This window comes from Scophthalmus maximus, chromosome 3 (assembly GCF_022379125.1).
Source record: "Scophthalmus maximus strain ysfricsl-2021 chromosome 3, ASM2237912v1, whole genome shotgun sequence".
Classification (NCBI taxonomy): domain Eukaryota; kingdom Metazoa; phylum Chordata; class Actinopteri; order Pleuronectiformes; family Scophthalmidae; genus Scophthalmus; species Scophthalmus maximus.
This window is the reverse complement of record NC_061517.1, coordinates 5,467,326-5,483,755: the sequence shown is the minus strand read 5'-3', so window position 1 is coordinate 5,483,755 and position 16,430 is coordinate 5,467,326. Positions and strand designations below refer to the sequence as shown.

General features: G+C 41.3%; 1 protein-coding gene across 1 annotated transcript; it reads left to right on the top strand.

Annotated features, from left to right (window-relative positions):
* The first annotated feature begins 700 nt into the window (after nt 1–700).
* Nucleotides 701–14,361, top strand: LOC118316577 (natural resistance-associated macrophage protein 2-like). Its single transcript, XM_035644529.2, has 16 exons — nt 701–1,049; nt 2,028–2,117; nt 3,404–3,555; nt 3,727–3,849; nt 5,714–5,833; nt 7,246–7,352; nt 7,427–7,497; nt 7,605–7,672; nt 8,106–8,261; nt 8,368–8,526; nt 8,676–8,762; nt 9,842–9,961; nt 10,203–10,352; nt 10,674–10,747; nt 10,840–10,993; nt 11,758–14,361. Exons 1-16 carry the CDS (start codon nt 1,028–1,030, stop codon nt 11,863–11,865), a joined length of 1,761 nt encoding a protein of 586 aa, XP_035500422.1. The 5' UTR covers nt 701–1,027; the 3' UTR covers nt 11,866–14,361.
* The last annotated feature ends 2,069 nt before the right edge of the window (nt 14,362–16,430 follow it).

Sequence of the window (16,430 nt, the reverse complement as noted above, 5' to 3'; positions counted from 1 at the left end):
AAAAAAATAAGGCTGATATACAAATATGTTAATTATTTATTAACCTGCTGATCTATCGATCAAATGATGAATTGTTTAATCTATGAAATGTTAAATAATAGTGAAAAATGTCCAAGTCCACAGTAGGTTTGCAGTATTTAATAATAATAAAAAAATATTTTTGAAGATAATCTTTGCCCCCCCATCAACATATTAATGCCCTGCTTAGTTAAAAAAAACTGTCTCAATCAGTTATCAGTATCAGTAGTATTGTTATTATAAGATCAATAAAATGTTAAATTCTTTGGGAGAAAAAAAGACCGCTAGAACACATGGAATGGCAAAAACAAGAAACAATAAAACTCCATAAGTCCATATTTAAGTGCATAAATGACGCTGCTCTAGATTCAAACTGCCATTTCATCAAAAATAAATAACCCTCTATCTAACCCTTTTTGTTAAAGGCTTTATTTTGAAATTTGTTGCCGGAAGCAAACCATTTTCTTTGGGTGACTATTTTATTTTGAAAAGAAATTAGAAAAGAAAAAAAAACATTTTACGCAGAGCAAACACCTTCTTATTGTAGAGTTAAAAAAACAACAACTCCATATCGTTATGAATATAAATTGATAATAACCCGGTTTACATCTGTCTTATTTTGATAGTCTGGCAGTCTTCCGGGGTCCAAGTCCGGGTCCAGCTCGACCTAGTTCCACCGTGTAAACCGGGTCACATGGTAGAAACCGGAGAAACGACCGAGTTCATTCATGAAACCTTCTATGTGACTTTGTCCTTTGTCTTCCTCCTCCTCCTCCTCCTCCCTAACTTACCTGTCCGGTGAGTCAACACCTCCACCTGGAGGGACGATGTCCAACCGTCTCCCTCCTTCTGCTCCGCCGGAAACAACCAGGAAACGACGATGCGGAGGAATTAAAGAAAACACAAACTTGACCTGAACGTAGCGACGGATTCCTGCGCTTGTTCGCCTCCTGCCGCGGGTGAACCTGACTACCTGAGCCGAGTGTGAGGAGCAGACGTGGAGAAGAAGATGTCCTGCTACCTGCGGACAGGTGAGTTTGAATTGACTCCCCACGTGACACGTGTGTTTGACATTAGCTCGCGCTCGTGATGCTTCCTGACTTTATACCTTTGTGGTTTTGGTCGTCTCACGTTTCCCTGAAGTTTACAGAACATTTCAACAAGGATTCACAGAGTTCTCTTTAATCTTATCACATGCGTTTAATGGAATGTATAATTCCCTACTATTACAGCCTGTTTTCTGGGACCTGTGATATATTATACCCTTTTGTGTGGAACAATTTGATAAGAGCTGATTTTCTTCCTGTTCTTTTAAGCACTTTGCAACTTTGTGAAGAAAAGTGCTGTGCAAATAAAGTTTATTATTATCAACTGGACACAAGCATAGCAGGGAATGGCCCCCCCAAAGTTTTTATTTTTTTTTAAATTTTCTACCACTTTGTTACAAAATCAAAGCTGCGCTGGATAGACAATTAATTATAACACACAGATACAACATCTACCTGTTACAACTTCTCAAAATGTGAATTCTTTCCTAATTTATTTTTGTGTTATAAGCTTGTGACATGGTCACATTCTTATTTTTTTTTAAAAAAAGCTCTTTTCAGATAAGAACTCTGGGAAATGTCAGGTAAATTGGGTTCGGACATTTTCTGGAGTTTTCACATACAGTATGATGGCCTGAAAAGTTCTTTAAAATGTCTCGAGCAACATTTTCATACATTTGCGTTCTCACAAACATTCTCTCCGGAAAATGTCAAGAGAAATGTCTGACTTCCGTGCATGTCTGAAAGCAGCTAAGCTGTCAAGGATAGTGGGGATCACCGGGGGGCCCCCGGAGCCCCCCCGGAGCAGGTTAATCCGCCCGTGTCCTGAGGCTATCCTGACGATTTACCTGTGCACCTCGATTGCTGTGTTTTCCGTGTGCGAGTGAGCGGTGGTTTTGTTTTGTGTGCACTGTGATCATGTACGTGACTGTAATCCCTGTATAATTACCCGTTTGCTTCCAGTCAGAGGCTCCACACCTGACGACATCCACATCTCCTCTCTGCCTCCCAGCTGTCCCACGTACGAGGAGGCCGAACAGAATGGAGGACGAGGTGAGGGGGGTTTATGTTCCAGAGACTCTTGTTTACTGAAGATTCATCACAGATTTTATTCAATGCTCGGGGCCTTTCAGCAAAGGGATTTATTCGGCTACTACAGGAAGTCATGTCTGCAGTCGTCCTGACTCACAAATCCCCTCACTTTTAAGAGCGACGTAAATCATCTGCTTCTTCTTTTCCACTGGAATCCAGGTCAATCCGTTGACAGTCGTTACATGAGTTTATCTCTGTTCTTCATATCTCTGCTCTATATACTGTGGGTGGACAGAGTCCTGGCTCCACTTCAGGCCACAGTGAAATATCTCAACAACAGCTGATGTTTATTAACATAAAAATCTTTGTACAGATGTTCATGAGGAACCAGAGGATATATTTAAAGGGGGTTTGGTGACCCTCTTACATTTTCTACAGCGCCACCAGCAGGACAACGTTTTCACTTACTCTGTGAAATAGCTTGACGCCACTAAATCACAGGTTTCCAACCTTTTTCACAGGATCACTTTAGATTAGGAAATGTCTGCTTGTAACCTCTTTTTCACAGGACGCGTGTCTCTGTAAACTAAAGGGGGATTTTCAGAGTTAAAACTATCCAGTTATCCTCAAGAAAAAAAAGAGAAAGAACTAAGCATAATTTGATGTAGCAGAAGTGTGTTTTATCTTCGTCTCGAGCTCCATTTAGTCGATGTTTTGGAGCCTTTTGATCGTTTCTCAAGATATTCCTCAGGAGATTAAGTTTGAAAGTAGTCATGGAGTTGTAGATGTTAACATTTTGAATATTAACTTTTAAGTCAACACGGATAAGAAGTCTTTCAATTACATTACATTCATTGAGCAGACGCTTTTGTCCAAAGCGACTTACAATAAGTGCATTCAAACATGGGGATATTACTCAAAGGGCAAAAGTTAACAAAGTGCATAAACATTCATGAAATAGGTAAAGAAAGCTTCAAGTGTTTAAAAAAAAAAGCGGTGACTGGCAGTTGCACCCTGGTGACCCCTAACCCTAACCCAACTGCTGTTTCTTAGTTTAAAAAATGCATCTCTCATCTATCTGTTCATCCATGTAAAGCAACACATGAAGTAACTTTGCAGGGAAGACATCATTTCATTATACTGATCACATCAGAGCATTAAAGAGAAAATGTGAAAAAGCAACAACTTTACAATGCAGTTAACCTCGACTTCTCAGTCGTGCGTTTCCTACATTGTAAGTATATTTTGCGGATGGTGTGAATCCTTCAGTGATTTCCCAGTTTCACCGCGTTTGTGTCAAATTTCAGCGTATGATGCGGCGGGAGAGGGAGCGGTGATCCAGACCACACACACACACAGAGTCCCTGCTCCGTCCGTCTTCCTCCAGAAACAAGACAATGATGCTGTTTCCACCGCTTACTTCGACCAGAGGGTCCCCGTCCCCGAGGACGACAGTGAGGTAAAATCAGGGGTCCGTGAGAACAGAGGAGAGGAGCTCCCTTTACTCTGGACTTTAGGCTTTTTTTTAACTTTGCAGAACTTTTTACATACACTAAATACCTATATAACAGGTAAGGAAAAAAACAAAAAAAAAGCATAACATGTCCCCTTTAATGTTTCTCACCCGTAGAGGAGCTTCAGTCTGCGTAAGCTGTGGGCCTTCACCGGGCCGGGGTTTCTGATGAGCATAGCGTACCTGGACCCAGGTAACATCGAGTCGGACCTGCAGTCGGGTGCGAAAGCTGGCTTCAAGGTAGGGCTGCATGTAACGACTTTCTTGTTTAATTTATTAGTCACTTGGTCTTCAAAATAACCAGAATACAGTGAAAAATCATTTCATATTTCTTGTTTCGTCCGACCAACAGTCAAAAATTCTAAGATATATATCTTATGATCACATAAGTCACAGGAAATAAAAAAATGAATAGGAGCAGTGATTCAGGAGTGTTGCAATCTTACTTAAGAGATTACTTGAACAACTGATAAATTATCAAACTAATTAAATAGTTAGAAACTAACAGAACATTGTTTTAGCAAACACTTCATTTTGTGTCCTTGAACTCACTGCCATGTAGCATCCTGCTTACTCTGTTGCATGTGTTCTTCATGTACTTTCATCATGAGTGAATAACTGAACCGGCCTGCGGCGCAAAAAGGCCGAGGAGCCTGAGAGGTCATGGGGCCCCTGGGCCAGAGCCCCTGTTTGAAGTGACAGATGACATTTCCTGCTGTGGTCAAATGACCACAAAGAAAAGACAATATAAAATAACTACGTACAAACCCCCCACAAAGAGATGCATAATTACTGCAAAGAGGCTAAGGAATGTGTACTAATCTGAAAAAGACTCAAAAATAAGGAAAAATGACAATAGAAATTCCCCAAATGTCCACAAAGATACTCAGAAGAACCACAAAGAAGAAGCAAAATGAGTCAATCCGGGGGTCTTGCTCGTATGTGGAAGAAGTGGAGGAGGGGCGGGCTTTTACATGTCTGTAGCCCTGGGGGCCTGTCCCTGGCTTTTAGGAACCATCCTGAGGGAGAGGTCCTTCCCTCCCTCTCTCAGCTCGGCTGGTCATTAGAGAGTCTCTCTACGCGGCAGGTCAGCGTTTAACAAAGATGGACTTTGTCCTGGCAAAACTGGAAACGCTTCCTTGAATTCTTCAGGAACCTGTGGTGAAGTGAATGAAGGGTGGGGTGAATATTCACAGAGGCTGTGACTGAGCCTGTAGCCTGAAGGAAGACGGACATTCGGAGTGGCGAGGCTGCAAAATACCCACAAAAAAAAAAAATGAATCCCTTAGGTTTGACACAAAGCATTAATTCAGCTACAGTGTTTCATTTAATTGTTGAAGAGAAAGAAAACAGCATCAAAAAAGTCTTTACCAGACCATAGACAGTCTGGTCTAAGATAGTTATACCTGCTGTACAGTAGATGGTCTTCTATCAAGATATAAATGTTATACAACACAGTATCGATGCAACATCTCAACGGACACACACAAAGACACTCGGAGGTGAAACCCTACCCAACCCTAGAAGAAAAAGAGCATGGTCTAAGAATAAAACCAGACATGCTACAACAACTGTGAAGTTTGTCGAAACAGGGGAAGTGAATGCAGATTGCATCTCGGCACAAAACCCTGAGAAACGGTCAAAGAAAATAAATTCAAAGCCTGACGTTGTGTTATTCTGTGAAAACACTCTGCAAAGAAACGGGTGTTTCTATGAACGTCTGAGTGCAAATTTAAATCAATAAAATATCATTCTTTGAATCTTTTTTCTCCGGGACAAATCTTTTCCACACATTAAAAAAACTTATTCAGAGGTTTACAAAAGGATTGGTCAGTCCATGCACCACTTTAAAAGAGAGTGAAATATCTTTGCAGCTACTCACCAGTTATATATTACTTCTTTTGTTTTTTTACCAGACATTCAGTGGATGAATTCCACTGACCCTGCTGTAGACTCTTGGTCTTGAGAAAGGGGTGGGCGGGTTTACAGCTACAAACTTTGTAATTATATGTGAACATACAAGATCAAAATCTCAACAGATGTTATTTAAGCTCATAATAATGTGGCTGATGAAGCTCTGACGCCTCTCTTCTCGTCTTGTCAGCTCCTCTGGGTGCTGCTGGGAGCCACCATCATCGGCCTGCTGCTGCAGAGGCTGGCGGCTCGGCTGGGCGTGGTCACCGGGATGCACCTGGCCGAAGTCTGCAACCGCCAGTACCACACGGTGAGTCTGTTCTCTGATCCTTTGAGTGTATAAAAACGGACGTACAGTCACCAGGTCTGGAAAGTGAAGCCAATGCGGTTATGCCTGAAGCCTGTGTTCTCTGGGATGACCAGCAGATGGCGACTCCACTAGTTGCAGAAAAGAAGTCGGTTTCTATAGAAGTCTATGAGAAAACGGCTCTACTTCTCACTTGATTCATAACGTCTCTAAACATTTTCCTGAGGAGTTTATGGTTCAATCTATAGTTTTCTTCAATGCAGCATGATGTTCATTTCATACATTATGGTCCATTTAGAATAAGAAAATACAGCGATTGACAGCTAATACCATCCAATGGGAGCAGGTCGCAGGTGTAGGTGTGTGTGCAGTGGATGAGCTCTGTCAGGCCCAACCCTAGCTTTACGTCTGGTTCCAGAAAAAAAAAGATGGCGCTGGCAAAAACGCTAAGCCCGTGTCTTCAAAATGGCGGCTCACAAACCATTGGGTGACGTCACCGTTGGTTTCCACTTGAACTAATCTCTGCAGTTTTTTGCGTGAAGCATCTACAGGTGCTTTGCGAACACTCATTGTAATTGTTGTTGTCATCTGAGGGCGGCTCTTGCCACCAGGGGTTTTTTCTCAGAGAAATGAGAGGCTGTGGGTAAAAATCCTGTTTTACTGAAACTTGACTCTTTGCATAACCAGTTCTGTCACTGCAGTACCTGCAATCCCTGAATTATATAATCAAAAGAACTCAAATCTGATGTAGGTATAGGATATAGCTTTTGACATGTTAATATGTTTTAGCAAACTATCCAGCTTGTTCAAAACACATCTGCTTCCTGTAAAAAAAAACTGAAAGAGGAAAAGCAACCGTGATGAACCCACATGGCAGAAAATCCTCTGACTAGCTGTCTTGTTCCCTCCTTTTGTTCCCTACTGCACCTCTGCTGGACACATTTAAGAGGCTTGTGAGGATCCACATGAATAGAACAAGAGCGTGTTGTGTCTTTTATCTTTTCTGAGTTCGCCACCAACTCCTGTGTATAGATTACTCAGAGTACAGAGTCTCTCAACCCGTCCTTATTGTACATCAACTGTTCTATTTTAAACCCACGGCTCAAGTTTCTAATGGGTCAAAGTGATGTCAATAATAAAAGACTCACTGGCGAGCGAATGGAGCTGCAGAGCGAGTCAGCATCTTCAGGTAAGTGTGGGTCAGCAGAGTGGTTGTTATCACCTTTTCTGATATGGACATTATCCCTGTTCCATTTTCACTAGTGCGGATTATGTTTATTTTTAAAAAAAAAGGCACTAAATAGGCTCTTGAAAGAAACCTGATCAAGTGTGGTCATAGCCGGAGCGGCAGAGGCCGAGATATCCCTACCATTGCACCTAACATCACCTGACACTTCCCCGTGTCGTCTGTCCAGGTGCCTCGTATCATCCTGTGGCTGATGGTGGAGCTGGCCATCATTGGCTCAGACATGCAGGAGGTCATCGGGTGCGCCATCGCGTTCAACCTTCTCTCCAGTGGAAGGTGAACAGACTCAAAATGTGGACGTAGAGCTTTACTGTAGCTCGACTTGGATGTTGATGTTGTGTGTCTTCTAGGATCCCCTTGTGGGCTGGTGTCCTCATCACCATCATCGACACCTTCATCTTCCTCTTCTTGGACAAGTATGGTGCGTTGTGGACGCTCTCTTGTCGCCGTCTTCACACGTCGTCGCAGCTTTTAAATGGATCAGTTTTTAAATGAAAGTGAAAAGTGAAATATGTTCTTGCTCTGCAGGTCTGAGGAAGCTGGAGGCCTTTTTTGGCTTCCTTATTACCATCATGGCCATCACATTTGGATACGAGGTACAAGCATTTGACAAACAGTGGCTGCACACATGATGTTGAAAATATTTGTTTATGAAATATGATGCATTAGGGATCAGTGGTCATATTTCTCTACAGTAAATCCATAAACCATTATTGTGTATTTTGTATTTACTCTATATTTAGGTATTATTTATATTTACTACTATATTGGACAGCAACTCAACAACACAGGGACAGATGTCATTGCACGAAAAAAAACAGATTTCCACGAAAGGAAGAGACATTAGCTAAGAAAGAATCCATTTAAGTTTATTGAGGCTCCTGACAAAAGGAAGGATCTAGAGGAATTCATTTTGTGGGTTTGCGCTCTACGTTGTGTATCCACATTCCTCCTCATTTACACACAATAAAAGTCTGCACAGGCTTTTCTTAAGTTTACACATTTTCTCTCTGCCTTCTTCTCGCTCAGTATGTGACAGTGAGTCCGGATCAGGGCCAGCTGCTGACGGGGATGTTCGTGCCGTACTGCGAGGGCTGCGGGCCGGCTCAGATGACTCAGGCCGTCGGCATCGTGGGAGCCGTCATCATGCCTCACAACATCTACCTCCACTCTGCTCTCGTCAAGGTGCGATGAATCACTGGACGGTCGCGTCATTCCCGTTTTCTAATCACCTACACGAAACTGTCCGACTGCATCGGCTCATCAGCACGTGGCCAAATGTTCTTTTCAGTCTCGTGAGGTGGATCGGTCGAACAAGAAGGACGTCAAGGAGGCCAACAAATATTTCTTCATAGAGTCGACCGTCGCGCTGTTCATCTCTTTCCTCATCAATGTCTTTGTGGTGGCTGTTTTCGCTGAAGCTTTCTACGGTCGCACAAACACGGAGGTGGTGAGTATCTCTGCAGTCGCTCATACAATCGAATGAGGGAGATTTCAAGCCGTGTTATGGGATCTCAAAAATGTGATTTTTTTTTTTTTTTTTTTCTGTTCTGTTTTTTGGGCTACTGGGCTAGAGGTGTGTGTATTTTCTGATTCCAGTACAATGTCTGCAATGAGTCAGGAAGTCCTCATTCAAGTCTCTTCCCTATGGACAATGAAACTCTAGAGGTGGACATCTATAAAGGGGTGAGTTTCAAGCTGTTATTCATCTATGCTGCTTATTGCTACAACATTCTTGTTACTGAGAGGAACGTTTACTTGATCAACTTAATGTTTCTATTTTTTTTTTACTGAATATGAATTTAAATGGGTACTCCACCTATTAAACATTATGTTTAAAAGAAAGGTGGAAATCAAAGCATCGCAGACTTTTAGCTCATAGTTGGCTCTGATTTAAATTGAAAGGATTATATAACCGTCCGTGTATTCTTTGCGATGACAAAAACTGAACATGGTTCAGAGGACTATGTTGTAAATAATCTGTCTGAAAAGCAAAGATGAGATCAGGTACTTTACCTTTGACTGTGGAAACTGGACGATACATTAATTAAGAAGCAGAAAAGCTATGTCAAAATGATGTAGAAAAAAAGAAAATACATCAATTGTTTTAACAGTTCCTGTGTTGTTTATTCTGTTAAATAAAAGGTTTCATATTGGGTCATATCTGAAAATATTAATAACAATATATATACATTTTATATATAAATGTAACCCCAGTGATAGCATAGACAAACAAAGAAAAAAATATATATATACATATGTAATGAGTCCATGTTTGACCACATAGAGCTCGCAAAATGCTACAATTTTCAATTCGCTCCCATGTTCTGATTCCTTAATGTGCACAATATAAGTGTATACTAACAGAGCGGCAACAGACCAGCCGTTCCCAAAAGCACTGTGGTGAAACCTTCTGTCCCTAATATTTGACTGCACCCATATTCTGACCTTTTAAAATGGACTATTTTCACATTTTCACGACTGGTGAGAGTGAAATAACAACACAGTAAAGTCGTGGGCCATAAAACCAAAACTATGAGCTCAAGGAAGATTAAATGCTCCATAGATGTAATGGGGAAGGGGAAATTAACAGTTTACCCGCTGTTAATATAATAATATTGATTTAAGCAGCTTTAAATTTACATTTTCATATCTTATCATATCCCTCTGTCACCGTGAGACTGTGCTTGTCTTCTGGTACGTGTAACATTGCGGATTTTGTGGATTTTTGTTGACCGTCCTCCTTGTTTGCGTGTCCGTGGCAGGGAGTGGTGCTGGGCTGTTTCTTTGGCCCAGCCGCGCTCTACATCTGGGCCCTGGGGATCCTCGCAGCTGGTCAGAGCTCCACCATGACGGGAACGTACTCAGGCCAGTTTGTCATGGAGGTCAGTGGAGGAGGGAAGAAATCAGTCAGCCCTGTCCTTCATGTTCACTACAAATACTTTCTCCCATATCAGTCCGATAGTGTTTTTGAATTTTAGCCGTTCTTGCTGGCTGTTCATGTCGCTTTACATCGGTGTGTGACCTGAGCGAGGTACAGTCATCAGGATGTTGGTTGATTTGCTGAAACGCTCGTAAACAAGGGCACTTTTCGGTGTAAATGTCACAGTGTTTTCCTGCCCTCAGGGTTTCCTGAACCTGCGCTGGTCGCGTTTCGCCCGGGTGTTGTTGACCCGCTCCCTCGCCATCACCCCCACCCTGCTGGTGGCCATCTTTCAGGACGTGCATCATCTCACGGGCATGAACGACTTCCTCAACGTGCTGCAGAGCATGCAGGTCAGGGTCGGGTCCACTGGCAGCGTCCACCAACATCACCAACATATCCTTCTTGTATATCACCTTCATCTCTGCTTTTTCAAGCCATTTTTTAAAAATAATTCAAATAAACAAGCAATAAGGTGCTCTCCCCCTGTGATCAATGAAGTCCTTTTGTTATACTTTTTATTAATAATCTACACAGCAATATTTGCTTGTGTATGTTGAGGTGGCAGAAAATGAAAATACTGCACTCAAGTACAATACACAAGTAAATATACTTAGTTACTTTCCATCACTTCATTGTGATGTCGCTCATATTTCTGCTTTCTCGTCTCACAGTTGCCATTCGCCCTCATTCCCATCCTCACGTTCACCAGTTTGCCTTCTCTCATGAATGAGTTTGCCAACGGATGGTAAGTTCATCTGACATAATAAGATGCAAAGGGGGAACAATCCCCACTTCCTTTCTCTCCTTTTAAACATGACTGTCGTCTCCTCTCCGCAGGGTGTTTAAAATCGGAGGAGGAGTGGTGATCTTGATCGTGTGCGCCATTAACATGTACTTTGTTGTGGTTTACGTGACGGTACTGGACAGCGTCTGGCTCTACGTACTGGCAGCGTTCCTCTCCATCGCATACCTGACATTTGTTGGATATTTGGTAGGTGACATCAGGGGAGAGGATTTAGCAGCACATCATTTACTGTGGTTAAGCATTGTTCCACTGTGAACAAGAAACGTGTTTAACTGGAAGCTCCAGTTACCCGATCTGGACAAGATCCAAACAAAATTTCAAGTCAGACTTCTCAGATTTTGCCTTCTAAAATATTGTTCTGAAAAACACTGTTCTCAAAACCAGCTAACACTGTCGACAAATATTTCTAAATGTGTCGCTTTTGGCTGCCTGTTAGCATGTCGTCTTGTCATTTTCTGTCAGGTAATGTTCAATTAAAACAGAATTAGATTTAGAATCAGATTTTTTCCAAATTCTTAGATTAAATCAGTGGTTGTCAAACTGTTTCTGCCATGTCCCCATTCAGAAGCCAATAAAAGTTCACTCATCCCCAGCCCACAATGTTTTCAATAATAATGCCAGGGAGCGGCTAATAAAGAAATTATCCAAATTGATATTTGGTGAAATAAAGGTCAGCGCGATAGCATCAGGAAACTCTTATTTTCCTGCTTAAGTTATATCCATTTAAACCCACTCCCCCCATGTTTGAGAACAACTGGTTTCAATTATTATTTCAAGATTCGATCGACAGAAAATTCAGCAATATGTGCTGGTGTTCTCTGACTTCTATGAAAGTAAGATGTATATCTTTGAGTTTTGGGCCAAAATGAGCACTCTGACAAACAGTGCCCTTTATGTGCAAATATTTAAGATTGTTATTTAAATAATTTCTTTTATATATATATATGCAGGCCTGGTTGTGCCTGATAGCCCTGGGAGTTTCCTGTCTGGATCCGACCTCCAGGAGAGGGAACGACACGACCATCCTGATCGAGCGGCAGCCGGAGTTTAACTCCTGAACCACGTTGTGCGTTCGCTCAACACAAAGACGCAGCTGTGAGCAACCTGACTGATCCACCTCATGTAGTTTTTCTTCAGTGCTGATTTATTTATACAAGAAGATTGTTAACTGAAATGTTGCTTACAAAATGATAACATGGATACTTTTTATTCGTCAATTAACTTCATACAAATGGCTGTACATAGAGAAAAGTGAATTTGGAGGCGACTGCACAGTTTTTCAGGTAGTTTGCAAACAACAAGGATAAGAACTTGCCACAGTTTCTTCAGTGGATTTAGTTTCATGTGATCCCAGACTGAGTCCATGGTGTTGAGTTCAGGGCTTAGTGGAGGCCAGACCATCTGCTGCAGGTCTCTGAAGATGGTTCTTTATGACTCTGGGCTCATTTGGGAACGATCAGACGCCTCCTGATGTTTGATAGATAAGAATTGAAACATCTAAAGTGCCTGAAACATTTTGCACCGTACTGCACTTACTAAGTCTTCGTGGAACTGACGTTGTTATTGTCGTTATCTTCGAACCCCAATCACTGGTTCTACAAAACTATTAAGATGAGAAGATGAAAACAAGCAACAAAAAAACAATCTCAGGGTTTCTGCATTTTTACCAAGAGGTTTTAGGCCTTTTTATACCTCGTAGAATGTAATATGATACCTGATTGTCAAAGTATAAAAGTTCAGTATGATGGAAAATCAGTAGAGATGACATGGCCTCGAATTATTTAACGTTATATCATGTTTTTTCACTACTTCATTGCAATAACAAAGATTTCTTTCACTTTTTTTACTCATTTTTTAATTGTTGTTTTATCCTCAGACTTCCGTTTCCTTCCACTTTGTTTGTTTGTTTGGTTAAGATCTAATTTCTGCAGCAGCCCTTTATCAAATCATTTTGCATACAATTTATTCTAATTTCTAATACAGTTTTAAATTGTAAATTAAATTCAAATCATTTTTGGCTGAATCACAAACATGCCAATCATGAATTGATTGGGTTCTGATGGGGGTGACTGAAACTCCCCAAACAAGAGAAATATGCAAGTCGAATTTAAGACTTTTCAATATCTTCTAATCCTTTTTTGAGGGAATAGATTTTTCTCTAGATATATTTGAAGACTTGCAGATATCCTGCTGACTCCGTGCAGTTCCTCTTTTGGCCACAGGGAGGCGGTGCAGGCCACAGGAGAGAGAGCTCCAGTAAACGTCTCACCACTGGAGCTGTTGTTGTACAACATAACACAGCACATAAAGTGTCCTGGTGCGTTACATCATGTTTTATGTGTTTGTTACGGTCGCACAGAAAACGACATCATCATATTAACCCCGATCCAAACAGAAATTTGTGCAGTGATAGCACTCTTCTGTAATATAAGTGAACGTTCAGATGTGGCGGGGTGTTTGACATGCCTGTGGTATGTCTGAAGAGTTGCAACTATTGTGCAACTGCGAGCGAGCACTGCACAATAGTTCTGCTCGAATTCCAGTGCTGAAGTGCCACGGCTTTTGCAGGCCGAGGAGAGGCGGATGGACAGGTTTTTCTTTGCATTGTGGCGGGGGAACTTTTTTTTCTCTCCCTGTCATGGAGGCAGAGTTATGTAAGAGGGGAGAGTCTTCCCACCGCCCCTCTCTGTTTTTGTTTTTCTCAATGAGCCAATGTCTCCCTGCCTAGGCCTCACAGCCTGTCCGGTAGGCCCCTTTCCTGGAAACATAGCCTAGCAGAGGCCACTCAGGGGCAGGCCTGTGAGGTGGGAGGAGGAGGAGGAGGTGGAGGAGAGGGGGGCTCTTCCAGCAAATCACATGATGGTAGACCCTACACTACAGTCCCAGCCCTACATGAGGCTCAGATGCTGTGAGCACATTTCGCCAGCTAGTTTGTCATCAGCAGGATTGGATGTGGCTAATGCATGGCAGCGTGCATGAGGCTGTGAGTAGAAGCTGTGGATTCCCAGGTGTGAAATGTAGAAATAGAACCACAATGTCTGATAGATGGACTATATGTGTGTGTGCAAGTAGTCAATGTGATTTTTATTTCTATTTTTGCAATTAATGTCAACAACACTGATTTTTACCGTGCAGTATAAATTGATGAACCGTTTTTCTTCTTTTGTTGGACTTTTTTTTAAATTTGGCAGTTAATCCAGCGGAGTTAGTTTTCTAAATGGAGGACGATCGTTTGGCCTCAGGGCCCTCGATATTATTTCCAACTGATTAATGATAATGTGATCCAACTTATTTTTAACAAACAGTGATGTATTTGTACTGTACACTTGCTATCATGCCCCAGCTGATGACAGATTAACAGAGTACGTCATTGATTTTTTTTTTTTTTGCTAAAGATTTATCTTTGAACCACCTTTGCTGTTTCATTACTGTGGCACAACCAGAGTCTGGCTGATTTAACGAGATGCCGTTTCAATAATCATTAAATGTGTTGTTGTGGTTGTAAACAAACAATGCCGCTGAACAAACACAATAAAGCAGAACAGAGAATTAAACCGTCCTATGTCGTTTTGCTTTCACTCTCTGTGATGATATCACACTTGTGATATACTTCTCCCTTCACCTTGATTTGGGGTTTTTGTTTTTTTGGGTACATGCTCGCGCATTAGTTCTGTTGACTGATAACAGATGGATTTAGCCATTAGTAGAATCTGGTGTTGGAAGTCACACAGTTTTGGGCAGATTTTTCCAGAAGTAACAACTGAAGCGCCCATGCAACACTCGGCCCGGGCCTTCCTTAACACCATTTGACCCCTTGGCTCTTTCTGTTCTGTTCTGTTCTGTTCTGTCGGTCTTCTCTGAGGAATGCACATGCAACATGACCAAGGAGAGAGGAGGGCAAGACGCACCAGAGAGGGAGAGCAGGCAAAGATAATGAATTTCAAGTTGATTTAGTAAACAGTGCCATCAGCTCTAAAGCCAGATGACATTTTCCAGCTGTGCGGTCTGTACTTATTCTGTATATATTTTTACGCGGATCTGTCAGTGCTGCCTTAAAATGTCCCGACACCAGGAATGCAAACAGCGGGGCCATTCTTGTTTATGCCTTGCATTGTGGCCACTGTGGGCACTGGCTGAGCTCGGGGTGTAATGGTCCCACATGTGTTTTGGAATTGGTAGACCGACAAGCTCAACTGTGCAGTTATTCCTTTTATTAACAAGTTTTATTTTTTTCTATTGTTTCTTTCTGTTTTTCTTCAGTCTCGTGGATGTGTGTTGTTCTCCACCTTCATCATTCATCTGACACGTGCATCATGGACACAGCAAATATCTGCTGTTACTTAATTTCATAGTTTGTCAGCGAGAAGATCGTGTGACTTCCAGAGGATAATGTTAATGCAGAACCTCCATGTTGTGTGTGTGTGTGTGTACATATATATATATATATATAAATTCCCGGGGACCCACTATTGACCACATTGCCTTAACACGGTGTCAAATCCATGCATTTCTATCTATTTGAACGAGAAAAATATAAATGTGTTTAGTCTCAGCTGCTCAGGAAATGCCTTTTTTTCAGTACATAATAAAAAAAATAATTATGAAATAACAGGATCTGTCTGCAGCTGAGTACAGCTTGTCTATATTTTCAACCAATAGTAACAGCAACTTTTTCCCTTGGTTTTCCTAATCATTTACTGGAAATGAAACCCAAATAATTAAATTTTTTTGACTTTTTCGATTTTTTAAAGTAGATTTTTGTCTAACTTATGCATATATCATGTGATATTGATGCTCAGCAGTGGTGTAAAGTAGTTGCATTTAGGAGCCTATGGGTGAATTGTTGTTGCACAAATGTCCGGTGCTTGCCATAACACGGCACCTCCCCGATTTAAGTTCCCCCAGCATTTTTCAAGAAAAACAAACAATGTTACAGTCTCATTTTACTATTGTGTCACTGGAGGGGAAGTGGTCTGAGAGGGGAAAACGAAAAGGAGCCTGGGTCAATGGTTTCACTCTGGCCTCCGTTACCTCCTGAGGAACGGTTCACATGCAGTTACGTCGACAATCCAAACCCCTTCAGATGTGGAGATGTTCTGTGGACACTGTGGGGACCTTCAGGGGAAGAGAAACTAGCATGCACTATACGTGTAAATCTACTTACAATTTCTTTTTAAGATTAACATTTTACTTGAATTCTCCCTATATGGTTAAACTTGATGCCAAAAACTTAATTAAGTACTTTTATTAAATTACGTTCTGGAGTTTAATAAACAATTTGTTAAATGTTTGTTTAAGTGGTGCCCATTATTAATAAACATACCTCTAAACCGCTGTACACATACTGTATAGGCTAAGTGAGGAGATTGAATTGTTTACATTACTGTAAGTGGTTTTTTTTGTCTCCTTATCAATGAGATGTTATGATATCCCGATTTTACACGTCAGCAATTGCAACTTGTGGACACATTGCAGCATCACACCTGACTAATTAATATATAAACATGAAAATATATATTATCACTTCCTGAATATTATTAACACGTATGAACAAAGAAAGTAAGAAAAACAAACGTTGTTAACTTAAAAAAAAAAATGTAGCATACAATAAATGCACTGGCTG

What these genes read in the sequence shown, in the direction of transcription:
- LOC118316577 (XM_035644529.2), top strand. Translation starts at nt 1,028, where the DNA reads ATGTCCTGCTACCTGCGGACAG. An exon ending in GTCGCACAAACACGGAGGTG is followed by an intron (nt 8,527 to 8,675) that starts GTGAGTATCTCT and finishes TTCTGATTCCAG; the next exon opens with TACAATGTCTGCAATGAGTC. An exon ending in TGACATTTGTTGGATATTTG is followed by an intron (nt 10,994 to 11,757) that starts GTAGGTGACATC and finishes ATATATATGCAG; the next exon opens with GCCTGGTTGTGCCTGATAGC.